The sequence below is a fragment of the Anarrhichthys ocellatus genome, unplaced genomic scaffold, assembly GCF_004355925.1.
Source record: "Anarrhichthys ocellatus isolate YVR2014 unplaced genomic scaffold, GSC_Weel_1.0 scaffold51, whole genome shotgun sequence".
Taxonomy (NCBI): domain Eukaryota; kingdom Metazoa; phylum Chordata; class Actinopteri; order Perciformes; family Anarhichadidae; genus Anarrhichthys; species Anarrhichthys ocellatus.
Window position 1 is genome coordinate 750062 of NW_022280081.1, and position 18892 is coordinate 768953.

The 18892-nt window shown below is 45.7% G+C and overlaps 1 protein-coding gene across 1 annotated transcript in view; it reads left to right on the forward strand.

Annotated features, from left to right (window-relative positions):
- Positions 1-18892, forward strand: part of klf12b (Kruppel like factor 12b) — a 42496-nt gene that overhangs the window by 18237 nt on the left and 5367 nt on the right. The window contains 3 exon segments of the mRNA XM_031870068.1: positions 2312-2394; positions 9210-9750; positions 12662-12797. Of these exon segments, the coding sequence (XP_031725928.1) occupies positions 2312-2394; positions 9210-9750; positions 12662-12797 (760 nt within the window).

Here is an 18892-nt window from a genome sequence, read left to right on the forward strand (position 1 = left end):
TATATGTATCTTTTTTTCTGCTGCTCGGACTGGCCTCAATCTTCACCTGCTCCCTTTACCTTTTTTTTTTCATTCGAGGGATTTCGATGGGGACGGGAGGGCGGGTATAGGAGAGAGAGAGAGAGAGAGAGAGATATGAGATGCCTCAACACTCCACTGCCCTCTTCCTCTCCATCTAACTCCCCCACACACCTGGGAAGGCCATTTCATTTCAGAGTGCAGCAAATGGAAAGGTGATCTTAATCTACCCTACTCCCCTCTCCCCCCCCCCCCCCCCCCCCCCCTCGCTCTCTCCATCTCCCACACACAGAGCCTCATACCGCTGATGGACAGCACACTGCTGGTTGCCTAAGCCATCCACACAGCAGACCAAATGTAGTGACAGAGAACACTAGATGCACGTCGGTTTATTACCTTGAACAAATTCTCCTCATTTCAAGCTCAATCACTGTTTTTAAAAAAAAAAATCTTTTTTGGTGTGTGATCCTGAGGCGCTAACTGGCCGACGCGCTCCTTCCACGGGAGCGAAAGCAGTTGACTTCGGTCAAAGTGTTCTTCAATGAGCAGAGCCCCCCCCCCCCCCCCCTGTTAGGTCATTACTCAGTGTTGGGCTCTCTCCCACCGCTGTTAGCTCTTTGGTCATTACAGTCACGTGCAGACGTATGCAACGGCCATTGATTTTGCTATGAACAGCCCGCTGCCGGCCAGTTCATTAGTAAGGTGATGTCACACACCACTGGATTAGCTGGGCTGTGCACATTGGAGAAAAAAAAGGTGGTTGCTCTCGAGAAATGTGCAACTTTGACAAGCTGTGAAAAGGTGTTTTTATTTTTTTGTACTTACAGTAACAAGAGTGCATGCTTTAAGCGTAGCGAACAAATAAGTTTGGATAAGGTAAAACTTTTCTGAGGCTCAGAAAAAGAACCTGTTGAAAAAGTGAAATGCGCCCCCTGAGAAAATCTCCTTCCTAAAAACATATATAGTTATTTTCTCTGAGAAGGAGAAAAAGCCTCTACCACAATGGTGGTCATCTTTGAGGAGAAACAAAACCTCCCTTTCTGCCTCCTCTCTCTTCCTCTCCTCAAACACATGGCTCGAGGCTGGACCGAGGCTGCAACCGCCCAGCCGTTGCCATGGCAACGCTATCTGGGCCTACCAAGACCTGAAGCCGAAGGACATCCTGGACAACAATACAATAGCAGCATAGCCAGGGTACCTGAGGGACTTAGACCTGTGAGGCGAGATCTGGGGGGGGGGGGGGGGGGGGGGAGAGAGCAAATCCTCCCTCTTTGGAAAAGCTCCCTTGCACACAAGCGCAGTCAGGATGAGCCTTTCGCTTCAGAGTCTAGGAGCTGCTGGAACAATACCTGGCTTTCAATGATCTATTTCTTTTGCAGTTCTTATTGAAATCAGTAAAAAGACATGTTTTTCATAACTATCTTGAGTGGATCTTCTGGTGAGTAAAAAAAAAAATTAAATCTTGATTACTGGACCAGCCACATGGATGTTAGAGCTGAGGTGGTCAGAATAGTTTGCAAGGACCGGGCCACACATCCTGCTGCTGGTGCCAGCCGTGGAGAGTAATAGAGATGTTTAGAGTCGATTTGCCTTGCTTGCATTCCTCCATCCACTGCTGCTAAAATAATAAGAGGAAGGGTTACCTCAGGTCGGCCCCAACTGGGGGGGGGGATACGGAACATGCATTGTTGTCATTGGCTCCGTCTGAGTATCCCCTCTTAAAGCCACAGCACGGAGCTGAGGAGCCTGACACCACTGCCTGCTTTGCAGAGGCACAGTGCTCCGAGGGGGGGGGGGGGGGGCAAGGGTGTGTGTTTTCATGTGTGTCAGTGCGATCATATTAATATCACACATATTATCATGAGTATGAAATATTGTTGTTCTATTTCCGAGTATCGGTTATTTAACTTGTCAGTGGTTGGAGAGGACACGTTGTGTGGCTGATTAACAGTATATCAAAGCAAGTATTTGTATTCCATTGAAGCCTTAAGAGGATTTCTAGTCAGTGTTATTAAAGCGTAGTAGCCCTGCAGCAGCCCACCAGGCAATTGAAAATCGTCATCATGGAGAGGAGGGAGTCACGCTGTGCACCGGCTGAGTTCACACAGTTCGTGTGCACCTTTTGTCTGTCAGCTTCTGGCGGCTTTAAAAAACATAAATTTGTGTCTATTTAAAGTGTGTTTATCTCCCATTGGGTGCAGGCACAACACCGTGGATGTCCATGTGTGAACAACAAGACCTGCTTAGTCATGCTAAAACACCCGTCTTACACCTCCTCTGTTTCCTTTTGCAGGCAGCCTAAGAAACAGGATGTTAATGCTTGACGGAATGCCTGCAGTCCGAGTCAAAGCTGAGCCCCTGGAATCGGAACAAGGGGTAAGAGAGCAGTTGTTTTCCAGACAATTCTCCTTTTTCTTTCTTTTTTTTCCTGCTTTCCTTTCCGCCTTTCCTCCTCCTGGCAATGGGCTTCGTAATTACTCCCAGGCCTACACGAGTGAGTGAGAGAGAGAGTGTTGGGGGGGACTAAGAGGAGTGGTCGGAGAGCATGGTAGTTAGCAGGAAGGGGAGAGGGACCGAGGAGAGGAGGAGAGCCACAGCTGGAGCAGGAATGCATCGGGGGGAGGGGGGGGGGGTGGGATCTGTTCTGGCTGGCGGGATGATTGCGCAGATGTAGCCGCTGCTCCGGGGAGGAGGGTCACACGGGAAAATCAAAATCTTATCTATCTCAGTCCGTCCCTGCCCCTTCACGTCCCTCAACTTCCCTTCGTCGTCCCCATACCCTTCTTCTTCTTCTTCACAAACACACTCTCTCTTGTGCGCACGGACAAACACAACTGTGCTCTTCCTCTGCAAAACGCTTATCACAGCTCCATCTCTTCCTCCGCCGTTTCTCTCGCAGTGCTCTCTGTCACCTCTGTGTCGGGTCTGTCACTCAATATGGATTTATCACACAGAAGAAGTTAATTATCCCTACAAGGGATTCTGAGTTTTTAAATTTGCGTTGGCTTTGCTCAAAACACACAATTCTATTTTTGAGTTTTATGTTGAAATAGACTGTGCTTGTGTTGACCATGTTGGGAGTAATGGAGGTTTTTCACGGCCCACGTACAGTATCAGTGCTCTCTGGTCCGACATACCTAGAAATAAAGTGGTCTTGTTATGGAGAAGCTGTTGCTAGGCTACAAGGGCTTTTTGTGTGGCTGCCACAGCTGTGTGTGCAGCGGGTGCTGGCCACTTAATATTTGTAATCTTGATGAATTAGTGTTCGGTTATTATTGATTTCCATTCATAGCATATCAATAATATCCCGGCCCCTAACACATCACCGAGGGCACTCCGTGGGAGAGCAGCTAAATAGTTTCCGTCGAGACGGAGAAACCGAGAGCATTAGCTCGTGATGAATGAGGAAAATAGCAGCCGCTGATAACCCATCAGGCAGCGTCAGTCGTTTGGCTGCGTAGGTGCTTAGTATTGATAAGAATCAAATCTGTCTCTCCACGTCTAAGGGCTCGACAGACAGGCAGCAGGTGGCCGGCCTTGTGGGTGTCCTCGCACTCGGCTGCGGCTCAAGGGTTTGAGTGCTGTGCTCCCGAGCTGCTACCTGTTACCTGGGGTTTTGAAGTCATCCTCATACATTGCAGTGATGTCAGTCACGTCACAGACAGGATGTGAGCACTGCAGCCCACACAGCTCTTTCTGAAGTGTGCCGAGATCCAAATCTTCGCCCCTAAACAGACTGCGCTTCCCTTTCTAGACGGCAGATGCAGACAGACAGTTTAGCGCTGCTGCAGAAATGTGGTCTTCATTTGGGTGGCGGGGGGCCAAGGGCTTGCTGGAAATGGTCTGCCTTGATAGACGATTTGCCCGCAAGGGATCTGGAAAATCTGCCCCGCTCCTCAGTATCCCCTAATAAAGACAATGGCATGAGGACAGAGGCAGGCAGGCTGGTCGAGCATATCAGTGTGTGTGTGTGTGTGTGTGTGTGTGTGTGTGTGTGTGTGTGTGTGTCGGAGAGTGTGAGTATGTGTAGGATTGGGCGCATACATGTGTTTATAACTGTCAAAATGAGAGCAGTGGGTGGCTTAAGTTTTTTTCCATTTGTGCTGGTTGAGATGCGTCTGAGAACCTAACCTGTTTTCACTTTAGTGTAACACTACACGCTCTGTTGTTTTGACCTTTTCGCACAGGAGCCACAGCAGGATTGGCCAATTTTTGAACAGGTTGTCAGTAACAGACTGTATTCCCAACCGTCTTGATCACTCCTCCAACAAACAAGAAGATTCTAAAATGAAAGTGAGTCAGAAAGCACATTCCTTTTTTTAAATACAGATGAAAAGTGGAATCCATCCGTCTCCCGCTCTCTCAGGTGTTTTGCCACAATCTATCATACTTGGTCGGATTGGGGCTATCACTTTTCACAAATAACAAATTTGAACTAACGCGGAATTTGTTCAAATTCACATAAAAACACTTTTTTGAAATAAACTAAAATGTCGACAATAAACATTTCGATGTGCCTCCACTGCATCACTTGATTGACAAGCTAGCGTTAAGCTAACGTTAGTTGCATTTGCGTTAGCTAAAAGAACAGCCGTGACCTAGATTATTGAAATGGCAGCAGGACATGCAGCAAGTACAGTAAGAGGAATTTTTGAATTTGAGCCGACAATTTGAGCTCAAATATAACAAATTTTCCCCAAATTTGAATGGTTGAAAAGTTAGCTAATGTTAGCTTGCTGGATGTTGTTGTTTAACAGTTGGTTAGCTCAGGAGTCCTCTTATACCTTGAATCAAATCACAGATAAACATTTTAGTGATTTAATCACGAGTAACACTGCATTACTTACAGTAAGGACACATTTCATGTCTTGTGCTCGACTAACTCTCAGTCAGGTCTGCTAAAGATAACATCCGGAGAACAATGTTGAGAAATTCAATATGCTCTGATTTTGTTAGTCGCTAAGCTAAAAACGTAGCGTTTGTAGTGTTAGGTAGTACAATCACATGCTGCACGTAACATTTCTGTGTGGCTCGTTGCTGTTATGAAAGTACTGGACACAAAAGACACCTACATTCAGCAAACCATAGATATTCATAGTGTTCCAAATACTATGTTGGTATTAGACTGCTAACCAAATTTAGACTATAATTTATATATTTGAGATATTTGATAACTCTAGGCCAGTATTTCCAGATTAAAACAACAGACTTAACAGAAAGATATATTAAATAACTTTGTGTTTTTAAGGAAAACATGTCTACAGTTAAAAAATATTCAATTGCATGAACGGATGTGTGTAATTTTGCCACAACAGCTTTGAACGTGGCGCAGCCAATCAGAACAACTGTTTTGTTAATCACAAAATATTACTGAACAGCATTCCGATTCCACTCGTGGTTGGCACAAATACATTATCTTCAGCTTCCTCCCTTTCCTCTGACTTCTTTCAGACGTAGGGAGAGCTGGCGACACTGCGGAACTTCCGCAGCCAACTAGACACTCTCTGAGAGCACTCACTGAGAAAGACAAGATTTCCACACAGAGATCAGCCTCAATGGATCTAATGACTTCAAAGCCTCGAGGCAGTATAGCTCCAGGCGGTCCGTGACACTCGCATCCTATACAGAACATGCAAACACGGAGAGATCCCGTGCAAAAGCAGCTGGATGATAGCCTGAGGGTCTGTCAAGAAAGGCTGCATGGCGCTGATGTGGGAGTTGATGCAAGAGAAGCACTGAGGACATTTGACACCACAAACATGCATATTATACACCAAGTGATATTTCATTTGAAATGTTTCTGAAGGTAAAGCCGTGGAGTGGCAAATTGGATAGATAGTTAAATGGCAGGTTTACTAGCTGGAATGAAATCGAATGAAAACTTAGATAGCCCACGGGAGGGATCTTTTGGTGGAGAGAGACTAAACTTAGAGCGTTTTACATTACATGCCATATAACCGCAGTGTCCTAGGTTTGATTCCGTCCATGGGACCTTTGTTGCATGCCACACCTCTCTCTCCCCCTTTTCTACATTGTCGTCCCTCAAATGAAGGAGAAAATAGCAGAAAAGAGAGAGAGACTAGACTAGATAACTTTGCTGTGACACGTTACTTAATATGTTTTATAATGGTTATAAATCATTCAATAAAGGCGCAGTGTGTAAGATTTGGCAGCATCTAGCTGGGAGGTTCAACTTCAACTCCTCCCGTGTGCCAAGCGTGTAGGAGGACTGAGGTGGCCCATGTTTCTAGAGCCAGTGTTAGGTTTGTCCGTTTTGGGCTACTGTAGAAACATGGCCAACGGCTCGTATGTAGATATAAACAGCTCATTCTAAGGTAAAGAACATTTTCAGGTGGATATATGCTAAAGAAAATATACTTATTAATATCATATTCCATTTCTGCCAATAGTTTCCCCTAAATGCTACACACTGTTCCTTTAAATGCATGCTGTACTTCTCATAGATGCTAAATAGAGGGGCTTAAAGTAAAGTGTTCTATGCTGACGAGGGTCAGCTGTGACTGAAATGTATGCATTTTTGAGCTTATGAATATTGTCAGTATAACAACAATGAGCACAACTAATTCTTTCTCTGCAAACTCAGAGTCACCTGATTCTCCACCCATCAGAGTGATAACTTCACAATCACCCCAGGAATATATTAGCATTATGAGTGGGCAAAACAACCCCACAGCCGACATTTGCAACTGGAATGTGGAGCATGGCGTTAGGAATAATAAAGAAGAGCTTGCATCAGCTGATTGGCATCATCTACTTCATTCCTGCTTCACCATCAGTGGCTCATTCATTAGCTCCATGGCTACAGCTGCTTTTAGTATACTAATTTACAAATACTATATTGTTGACTTATTTAATAATTGTGTATGTCTTTATAAAAGGAGGTTAGGTCTCCCAGAAGAAATCGCATTCTATTTTTGTCAGCCAACTATAACTATTGAACTATTAGTTATAAATACTACATTTTTTTAGAAGTTTCTGCAAAGCAAGCATGATGATTTCAACTCATCCAATTTGTCCAGCTGGTGTCATCCAGTGTTATTAGCAATACCTACAAAAGAATATGTAGGTATAGTTTGAAATTGTTTGTTATCCATGTAATCAGGATTGCAGAAGTATAAAGATCACAAAATAAACCCATGCATGGCGGTAGGGAGTGGAGGTGGATGGGTCCAATAAACACCGATCATTCACCCAGGAGACCGCTGTTCGCTCCCTGTCGGCAATGAGAAGTATTTGCACGTAGGTAATATATTTCAGAAACCGCACTTCCGTAGTAATTAACCAAAACAACAATCTTTTACTTAACTAAGTAGCTTTGTTGCCTCAACCTAACCAAGTATTTCATGATATTTTCCTAAACCTAACCAAGTAGTATTGTTGCCTAAACCCAACTGAGTTGTTTCCTGTGAAGACATAAGTTTATTCATGCATGTAACAAGCGTAAATCTTTCGTAGGAAAACGCATAAAAAATTTGCGTTAACTTTTCGTGAGAAATCATACAAACTGTTGTAAACACTTGGTAATAAGCGTATTTCAGTTGTCATGCCTATGGCTGTTTATATTCACATGATATGTAAAAAAAAAAGCCTTAATATAATGCCCCCCCCCCCCACCCCCCCCCCCCCCCCCCCCCCAAAAAAAAAAAACAGCAACATATTTTTTACATAAAATTGTGTAAAAACACAGTAAATGGCTTGGTGGGTGGTATTATGAAGCAGGCCATAATGTGCTGTGAACCCTGACCTTGACACCACTGACCCTGAGCTGAACCCCTACAGGGTCCAGAGGTCATCAGAGGTCATCAGAGGCCATTCATGGGGTAGGCTTTGTTTTCCAACTGAGGAGGAGTTACACAGGGAGAAGTGCTTCTTAATTCATGGGGTCATAACACCGACTGTAGGCCGAAGACGAGTATACAAGTCTGAAGTAAAAATAGCAGGCTACTACATAAAAGAACACACACGCACACACACCACTCAGAATAATTCGTAATTCACCACACATCCACTCTCAGCCAGCATTACATAAGGGGAAAGAAATGTCAGTCTCCAAAACAAAAGTGAGGATGAGAATCCACAGTACAGAGTGTTTTTCATATCTGCAGCAGCTGCGATTGGAGCTCGAGTTTTTAAGTTTTCCCCTCTACTTTAACGAGCTTTTTCCTGTATGATTAGTAAAACAATCCTGAATGTACTCACTCCCCGATGGCCCTAAATGTGACTCAGCCTCTGAAGTTTGAGGATCAACACCACACGCTCGAGCACCCCTCCCACACTCGAACATAGTGAGTCTACATTCAGCTACATCACATTTTAACAAAAGACGCGAGGAGCCCGGAGACACAAATAACCTGCAGCAAAGTGAGTGTCGCCCTCTCTACCGCACATCTTCGTCATTATCTTTTTTTCCCAAAGTAAACAGGTTCCCTAAAACTCGCCCGGACAGACAGAGCGCTCGTGTTACAGTCTGCTCCGGTGTTAAGTGAACGATGTGTGGAGAGATGCGCTGAGCCACCAGCGTTTGGCCTTAGAAGGACCATCGCTGAGAGACGGAGACAGAGAGAGCCGGTCAGGAAATTGAGCCCATATGAATGTTTTTCCACCGTCACAAAGGAGATTTAGGAGAGATACGAGGGGAGCCAAGAGAGCTGCTTTTCTGTGGGAGTGATGGAAAACAGGAGGAAGAGAGACAGAGAGAGAGAGACAGAGAGAGAGACAGACAGAGAGAGAGAGACAGAGAGAGGCACCCACACCAAGAGAGAAGAAAGACATGAGAGGAGGTGAGTGTGAGAGACACTATCTGCTCCTGCGTTTCATCTGTCTATGACATCATGCTAACCAAGGAGGAGTTGAATGCTTGAATGAACAGGAGGAAATTAATTGCTCCTTTCCCAGTAACTGTCACTGCGTATACCTTTCTGACACGTCTCCATCATGCTGTGTTGTTGCTGAGCACAAAAAACAATCACCTGAACTCATCAACATTTTGTGGCTCGGCCGATTGTAGACGGAATAATAATGACAAGAGTAGTGATATAAAATGTCGTGCCATGAGTACATTAATTGATGACAGATTGTTTTACTTATTTCTTTCTTCGTGGTTGTGTGTGGCATTAATACCAGGAATGAATCAAAACAATCTAACATCTCTGCTTCTTCTGCTCCCACAGTCACCTAAAGTGCGGCCTTACTCTGCGATGGATGGCGTGCCCTTCTTCCTCAGCAGAGTCAAAGCGGAGCCCCCAGAAGACCTGCTCGCCCACGACCTGCACTTCCACACGCAGACCGAGCCCGTCGACCTGTCTATCAACAAGCCCCGCCCCACCTCTTTGTCCACCACCCCTACCACCGCCTCGTCATCCTCCCCCCTCCGATACGCCTTCTCGCCGTCATCTTTATCGTCGTCATCCTCTTCCTCCTCCTCCTCCTCTTCGCCATCGGTCATCACCTCAGCCTCATCGGTGCTCACACCGGGCCCCGGAGGCGGGGTGAGAGGTCAGCCGTATTTGCACATCCTGCACTCTGTGCCGCCGCCTCTTTCCAACCCCCTGAGCCTGCATGGAGCGGGGAAGCTGGGCAGCCATGTCCACCGCATCCCGGTCGTGGTGCAGTCGCTGCCCCTCATGTACACCACCGCCGTTCGATCACCCTCCAGCCTCAACAACGCCATCATGCTACCTCTGCTGGACGAGGTGAAAAGCCAAGGCAAAGGTGAGGCAGACCACGCTCTCGGAATTTACTCCATATTCATACGGCTGACTGTGGTCTTTTGGGATTTTGATGAAACCTCTTTACTCATTCAGTTAATGCTGTAATGTCATAGGTGCTCCAGCAACTGCAAGGAAATGATGCATTAGGATCGAGGCGTTGAGCTTTTTGCCTCGTGATTATATTAGTTGTACATAGTAAGTCTCCAACTTTAATGGACAAGTTTTTCTCCACCAACTGAGAAATTAGACAAATATTATTCACCTAAATCAATACTGTTGAATACTTATAATGCTCAATTATCAACCTTTGCAATACACTTCAAGTATATTCTTGCTACGGGTAAATTAACATCCTCCCAAGGTCATGAAACACCCCCGAAAATACACTGGAAACCTTTTTAGAGGTGGAATAAAACATAGTCCAGCTCAAAAACAAGGGAGGACAAAGACAGCATGCTGGCATCAGGCTTGTAAAGAAGCGGTGATGTGATGGAAGCCTAAGATTTCCCAATGACAGGAGTTTTATATTTGTCTGCCCAGACCTCCTTAGTTAAAGAACTTGCAGACACACCTCTGTGAAAGCAGACTGTGTGTACATTCTTTTAGAGGCGGCCCCTCAGGCGGTGATGTTACCCCCCCGTCAGAGTGAAGATGAGGTTTACAGGTTGAGAAGACTCTCCCATCTTTATCTTTATGCCTCTGGTGCAGGTAACCAGGGCCACGCCGGCCGTTGCCTTTCTTTCTTTCTCTCTATCGAAACGCAAACATCCTACAGATCGAGCCATACTGTAGACCTACGCCGGCCTGGCCTCGACCGTGTTATTGCTTTTCTCCCTGGGTGTGGTTTTACTGCCAACCACTGGGAGTGAGCCCACAGTGGGAGTTTCTGTCCAACTCTGAGCTGCACACAGGCCAACTGTTGGTTGTAAAGAAAAAAAGAGGTTGCTTCATGTCACTCCCTGCAGGATGGACGGACACACTCGGACTCACTTGTGTGTGTGTGTGTGTGTGTGTGTACTGTACGTACAAGCAGCAAACATGTGTAATTAGAGCATGAAGTCAGAGAGACACTTGGTCGGCCTGGGTGGGGTGGTCCCCTTAGAGACGAGGCGTTTCGTGTCTGCTCCCGAGGAGAGAAGAGGGAAGAAGGACGGACAGGAAAAACAAGGCTTGCATAAGAGGGTGTGGATGGATATTGAAGATGGGTGGCACCTACGCAAACACACGCACAGTCCGACATCAGCTCTGCCCGCCTCTGAAAGCTCAAAGCACTGAGGAAACGGGCTGAACGGAGTGTTTGAATGTTGGGTGTGGTGGATACAGTCACTTTTAATGAGATCGCAACCAGTAGACAAACAGAACATTTGGCTATTTATTGCACTTAATCGGACTTAATGAGACCGTTTGCGTAGGAATTCCCACAGCCTAAGTCCAATGAAAAATGTGCCACAAAATATCATATTTTGGTTTGTATGCGAATGGATTCTTTTTTGGGGGGGGGGGGGGGGGGGTCCATTTTATCTGGAGTTTTTTCTTTTTTAGGTTTCACTATTGTTTGGTGGCTTGGGGAGGAAATGAGTTGTTGACATCAGGAGGGTCTCTATCTAGCCAACTCCCCCTCCATATGAAGTCAGACGTCAGGGTCAAGAGCCCATCTTGTTCACCTTGATACAAACTGAACAATCATGTGCACTGAAGCAAGTCTCAATCATGAAGCTTTCAACATGGATACTAAAACACTCGCACACACACACTCACACACTCCCACTCACCCACATGCACACACAGGTTTGGCCATCCTCTTTAAGAGAGGGCGGGTACCCTTCCTTTCACTGCTGTCTCCCTGTCTCCGGCAGGAGGTTGCCATGGAAACAGGGCTTGACTGGATACAACAGGAGAGAAAGAAAGAAATCCGGTGCTCTGCCCACCTCTCCACCACTCCTCCTTTGTGTCCCTCGCTCAAAATACCCCCCTTTTCCATCGCACGAAGCATTTCTGACTAATTACAGGTTTTCCATAGAGCAGGCGAGTCTGGGGTGACCGCTCTGCATGTCTTAGTCAACACCCCCCCCCCCCCACACACACACACACACACACCCCCACACCCCCAGTAATAACACCGTGTCCGCACCCAACTCTAGACCCTCATTATGGGCCGAGAGGGCAGGGGAGGTGAAGTCCTGATAGCTTTTATAAAAGCGCCGGGCTTACAGTGAGTGGGGATGTTGGAAAAATGTATCACAATGTATATTCAGCATTTGTGAGGATAACAGCAAGAATAGTTATTAGTGATATCTTGCAGTTGCAGTTCCCAAATTTAATCCAGTGGATTTCCAGCAACTTTTCCTTGACAAGTAGTCTCCGACAGGTTTTTGTTTTTTTTACATTCATCTCTTGAGTTCTCCAGGATGTGCGCGGCCTGTGTCCATGGAGACGGAGAGGACAGAATGGCCCGCGGGCTCTGGCAATATATCCAATGAGTTGTCCAGGGGAGAAGTTGTCACAACTTGCGGAATAGATGTTACTTTGTCATGCGGCTCAAGAGACAGACACCCCCAGCGCTCAGAGGCTCACGGCTAATAGCATGCTAGCCAGTCAAATGTTGCATGTTTTTTTCTTTATTTTTCCCTTCGTGGTCACTGCGCAAAAGAGAAGAATCAGAGCTTGCTAATCAGCAGGATGTTCTGTGAAGAAGGGTGCAGCAGTGAAACGGGTGGATTCAGACTTTTGTGTCGTCTCCGGGCCTTTTATGTGAAAGTTTGTCATTACCACGAATACCATTCTCTGTCAGTTGCACATGTAGGGGGAACAGAGAGCGGAGTGGCACTCACACACACACACACACACACACACACACACTCAATAACACATGTAGAGCTGTACCCACTGACTCCTGTGTCCCGTCCTCACAGCATACACGGACCACAGCGGCCTGTCGCCAAGGCAGATCAAGAGCGACAGCGACGACGATGACCTGCCAAACGTGACCTTGGACAGTGTTAATGAGACCGGCTCCACTGCGCTGTCTATAGCCCGCGCCGTACAAGAGTGAGTATCAGGATCTGTGCACCTGTGTGTGTGTGTGTGTGTGTGTGTGTGTTTTTTTGGGAAATGTCGAGTCACTGTGCTGACCTTTTCTCCTCTACTGACCCTCACAGCTCTAGAAATCCTCATATCTCTGTTATTTATGTTCTGTTTTGTCATGGGAACATGTTTGGGAAGTATAGTCTTGATCCTAACACTCCTTACAGTTGGCAGCTGTTTGGTGACATGGGAGTTTCAATTTGGTCGACTGTTACTGTATTGTTAGTGCTGTTAGTGTTGTTTCCTACACACTATCACTTACCCAAGTAGTAAATAGTTACATTACTACATAGCTATTTATTTAAACAAATGCTTTATGGCATCTTGTGGTTACTCACCAACCTTATAGAAGAAAACACTACTAAAAGACAGTGTAAAATGTCACTGTCAATATAAAGTTATTTTTGAGAAAAATATTCAGAGAATAAGTTTGTATGCTGGTCTCTATTTGGGGATTTCATTTAAAGATGAAGTCCCCCGTGTTGTATAGTTCCAGTCTGGGCTGCCAAGAGTCACCTTTGCCACTAGCCATTGTTGATCAAGCCGTTGAGATTTTGGGTCTTAAAATATAAAGAAAATGTCTAATAATAAAAAATAATACTATTTGAACTTAACAATCTGAAGGTTTTAGAAAGTTTGCATAAAATGTGAGAATTGAATGAGTACAATGGTCATTTAGTTAAAGGTTGCAGATTGCATCCAACTGAATACCCCTCCGCTCACCCCTCCTTTTCCGAGCATGTAGAGAACTACGGTGGCCTTCAGGTAACACAAAAACAAGTCTCTCTCTAGAGCCAGTGTTTGGTTTGTCCCTACTGTAGAAACATGACAGTGCAACATGGCAGACAGGCTATGCAGATATTAGGGGTTCATTTTAAGCTACCAAAATCTCTAATCTTTTTATATTCCATTTCTGCCAATAACCCCCCCAAATCCCACACACTGGCCCTTTAAATAGTCAGAGTTCAGAGTACAGAGGTTTAAAATGGTTTCCTTTACATTTCCCACTATTAGTCACCCTGGATGAGAGCATCGTGTGCATACAAACCCAGTATGAAACCTGGCATTGTGCATTTCTGTGTGCACCAATGTTTTGGGTGTGTATCTGTGCGTGGGAGTGATCTATATGCCTGAATGCATATGGCTCAGACACACTTAATGCCCAGACATCGCAACTCCTGTGGTGCCAGTCCATCTGTGTCGAATGTAAAAGTCGTCCCCTCTCCAGTGGACGACAGCTTAAACTATCCTGATCAGGAACAGGAAATCTGACGCGTGGAGAAGCGCTTGGCTTGGTCCTGTGCCCTCTTCCTTCCCCCGCCGCCCATAAAACCCGGAACAGTCACTGCCATTAGCCTGGCCAGACTCAAGTTAATGCCCGTAGGACTGTTATTTAGACTAACTCGCGGGGAAAGTATTCCAGGACTCCCGGAGGATCCTGCTAATGATGCAGCAACATTAACAAGGCCGAGGCCCCAACCGGTCCAACTCACGAGGCTGAACGTTGTGTACAAGACGTTGCATTGTTTGTTTGTGCATTGCTGGCCGTGTGAACAGCTACAGTAATGAAACTAAATGAGCTATTGTGGTTTCACTGTGCAACACACTGTGGTGAAGACTCTTGTCTCAGGCTGCGCTTGTTCAGTGGAAGTACAAGTAGAAGTTGCTGTGTTCCAGGGAAGACACACACACACACACAGTAAGAGAGACTCAGTGGAGGACTCGGGTTTCAGTGCAGGTTATTGAAAGGGACAGGCATGCCCCTGAGTGCCACACGTGGGCAACGGGTGGTCAGAGGAGAACAGAGGTTGGCAGGGCCCAACCTTTCACTGCCCAAGCTTTCACTATGGAGAGAAATCACCAGCCGGGGCTTCAGCAATGCCCTGCCAGGGCCTGCCCCACACACTCACCTCTCCGTGTGCAAAAGTGCAGACTGTGCTGTGTGGAAACTGCTCTCGTGTGCGTGTGAAAAACAAAAAAAAAGTATGTGTGCACGTCAGTGAGTATTAATCCTTCCGCCGCGTGTTTGTACTGTATGCACGCACGTGTTTTCTGCACAGTGGACAGAACAGCTGGTTCCAGAAGGGAGGGTCGGGCCATTGTCAACAGGAACACAGTCTTGCATGTTTGTCTGTGAAAAACAAAGACAGTCTGTAGTCTTCTTGAGTTACACGCCGGGTTTTTGGCCGCGTTCAGGAAGAATGTGCATTCTGTATTGGCACAACACACACACACACGCGCGCGCTGTGTGGACATCTGCAGCGCAACAGAAGCCGGCAACGCTTCTCCGAAACATATCAGTCCATTGTGTCGCCCCCCGTGTTTTTTTTTTTTTGCTTTTTCTTTTGCTCTCCAATGTGTGGCGAGGTTTGCTTTGCGTAATTTAGTGTCCACATTTGCACAAGCAGTCATCCAGAGAGCATCGGAGGAGAGGAGTGTAAGGGGGCGGAGGATGGGAGTGCCGGCAGCCTCCAATCCAGGTATCCATGTATAAATAAATGAGTGAAAGGGGAGAGTGAGATATAGAGTGTGTGTGTGTGTGTGTGTGTCATGTGCTTCTTGGGCAGCCTCCTCCATATTCATGCGTTTCCCTGGGGATGGTTGGATAGGCTATTGTGGGAGAGCGAGAGTGAAAGGGAGGAAGACAGTTAGAGAGGAGAGGGAGAGAAGGTGTGTGTGTGTGTGTGTGTGTGTGTGTGTGTGTGTGTGTGTTGAGGTTTAGGGGCTTGTGTTGGAAGGGGTTGTCTTTGTCGAAGTCTGGCCGGTCCCCAAGGACCCGGGGGCCACGGAGCAGAGCAGGTGGAGGGAGGATAGGGGGAGGGGTGGAGGCAAGGGGTTGTATCCTCAGACAGGTACAGGAATGCCCAGTGGGCAGTCTTCCAGTGAGCACGCACACACACACACAGGGGCGCAGACACACGCTCTCTTTCCTGTTTTCTCGATAAATACACCATTACCGTGGGTCTGTTTGAGAACCGTTGTCGTGACCTTGTTTCCTGTGAGAAGTTCGGAAAAAAACCCATGTATTGTGTTTGCATTGTGGGAAACCCCTGTTGCAGGTGACAAACATACATACTCTCTCTCCGACGCTGTTACAGAGAGCAGCGGATGAAGACGAAGAGGGGGGGGGGGAGGAAGTGAAAACAGAGGTCGGCTCTGTTTCAAATCGTTCTCAGCTGTACTTCCTATTTCTCTCTGCTGCCTCGGGAGACACAAGCGGACGCATTCACGCGGCCGTGATGCTCTGGTGACACGCGGAGTTCAAGGCAGTGTGAGCTTGCCCCCCTGGGCTCACATGAGAAAATACAACAAATCAATTTCTCACTAAACAGCCATGGCCGGAAATGTGCCTTTGAAGACATAAAGATGTGTTGTTTAGAACAATACATACGCCCCACTCGCTACTTTGAGTTATTCAGCCGGGCCCAAGATTAAAAGATAACCTCTGAACATAACTTCTCCATGTTATAATTATACATATGAATACTTTTCACTTGAAATGTGAACCAGTCGATCTCTAGTCGCTGGTTTTAAACGCACCAGTTGAACCAGTGTGAGCACATTGATTACACATGCAGTAAGCCTGCTGGTACAAATAGCAACTTAAACACCACAGTAGCATCTTTCAGAAGCAGTGGAGTATAGTGGTGGAAGTTTCTCAACACACAGTATGAAAATCCTTCAACTGCAGTTAAATCATGCTGAACGATGAGGTTTCTTATTTTTTACATGACAAGAGCAAAATCTTGAAATTGATGTTTGCATTTAAGGCTAAAATATTATTTCCGTTGCGGATGATATAGGGAATTATCTTTTCCATTATACGTTTGGTAAAAAATGTACATTGCAGTTTCCCAGGGTCAAAAAAACGATGTCTTTAAATTTCAAATTGTATCACTCCAACCATTTAAAACCAGGCAGTAACCTCCTGGTCTGAAAAGTGAAGCCAATTAATAAGTCCTTTAAATCTGCCTTCTCTCTAATGGCCATTCGGGAGCGACTCCTTTGGTTGGTAAAAGAAGTCTGGTTGTATAGAAGTCTATGAGAAAATGACTCTACTTCTCTCTTGATTTATTACCTCAGTAAACATTGTAAACATGAGTTTATGGTCTCAATCTCTAGTTTCAAGTCTTCTTCAATACAGCATGATGTTCATTTAGTACATTATGGTCCATTTAGAGTCAAATAGACCATAAAGCAGAGTATGTCTGGTTTGTGAGTTGTAAGTGTTTCCTTTTTTAAACTTTAAACCCTTCACAGTATGTTCAATCTTCATGAAAAAACATTTTGGTCGCCTAAAATTGTCTTCGTCAGTGTTCAGTTGTACTTAGCTCCATCCTCTCATGTCACTTCTGGTTGCAAAATACCAAGATAGCAACAACCAAAATGTGGAACTAGAGGCTTCAAAACAGTAGTATTGAGACCACTGTGACTACATCCACTTCTTATATACAGTCTATTTTGAAAACCCAGAATTTCAGTTTACTTTTTTTAATGCTGACATTTTATTTTCTCTCACTGAATTCTGGTACTTTTCTGCCGTGACTTGACTTCCTCACAAGGATTGTTAAATGTCGTCTAAGCGGATTTGGAAGTTTGATTACCTCTGTTTTGTTGGCGAGCGCTTGCAACGTCTGTGTTTCTGTGAGTGATGAAGATCACTAATCAGCAGCATTTGCCACAGTGGGGAATTTCTACAATGACCCAAAATGGATTAAACCAGAAATCTGTCACCGAGCTCTGGGAATGGAGCAGTGATGACAACAGAATTATCACCAGCAGCGGAGAAACAGTTGTTGCACGTCAAATGAATTAGCAATGAGTGGTTGCTTGTTCTTTGTTTTGGAACCTGTTGGACTTCCCAAATTATATCATAATCAGGGAGTCACTTCATGGATGAAGTCAGAATGTAAACATCTGCCTCATCTGCTAGATGTCTGAGCTCAGAGTGTTTCCACTGTAAATCCTGTCTCTGTCCACACACACACACACACACACACACAGTACCTCATATTCCAGTCTGGAAAACAGCAACACTTTGTCACGCCTCTCTGCGTCTGATATCGACGCACAAAGCATCCATTAGCGTCTGTATGAGACGAACCGGACCTTCAAGTAACTACAATGTAAACCCATCCGCGTCATTATTAGAGGCTCAGAAGAAATGCTCAGGGAGTGTGATGATGTACTATAAAGACTGAAAAAACCCACTCAGAGCTTGTGTGTCAAACAAACACAGGACTTTCATTCAGGAGACCGGTGTTCGTGTCCCAAAGTTGTGTTAGCGATGTCATGAGACGTGTTTGCTGTACTTATGTTACTTTGTTCACGTCTTACTTTCTGTAGTTATTCTAAGCCAAATCTAGATGATTTTTGGATCTGTTTGGTGTGTGTGTGGTGGATACTGACCGTGTTGGTCTCAGATGCTTGTCTACATTTCTCTGTTGGATCAGAACATGGCCCGATAATCTCGTCAATCATTTCTATTTAAAAATTTGCGTTTTTTCTTCTGCTTCATGAATACCCTTCTTTGTCTAAATGTTGCAAGTTTTGACACCACGTTGCACTGTGATAGAGAGAGAGAGAGAGAGAGAGAGCACTTCATATCTGACCCATGTGCTCATTTCCTGTACAGCTTCAGATTGGTCGTACGCCAAGACCAACAGGTGATCTGTATATGTGTGTGTGTGTGAGTTTGTTTCTGTGTAGCATAAGCGCGCATCTCGATCGCATGCACACACATTCTGAGTCGGCATTTGACGAATCGGGCTTCCGTGGGACAGGAAGTGGGTTGTGTGTGTGTGCATTGGAGACGGTTCTCTGGAGGGCCTGTCTGGAGCCCCCCCGCTCCTCTTTTTAAATCCCTCTAACACGACCGGAGACTCGAAGAGACTCTGCGCTCCATCACCGCTGACATCTATCCCACAGACACGACTCCTCCCTTCTGCTAGAGAGGGCCGTTCTTATTTAACCCTCTCTGCTGTATCTTCCTCTTTCTTGTCCATCCGTAGTGTGTGTGTGTGTGTGTGTGTGTGTGTGTGTGTGTGTGTGTGTGTGTG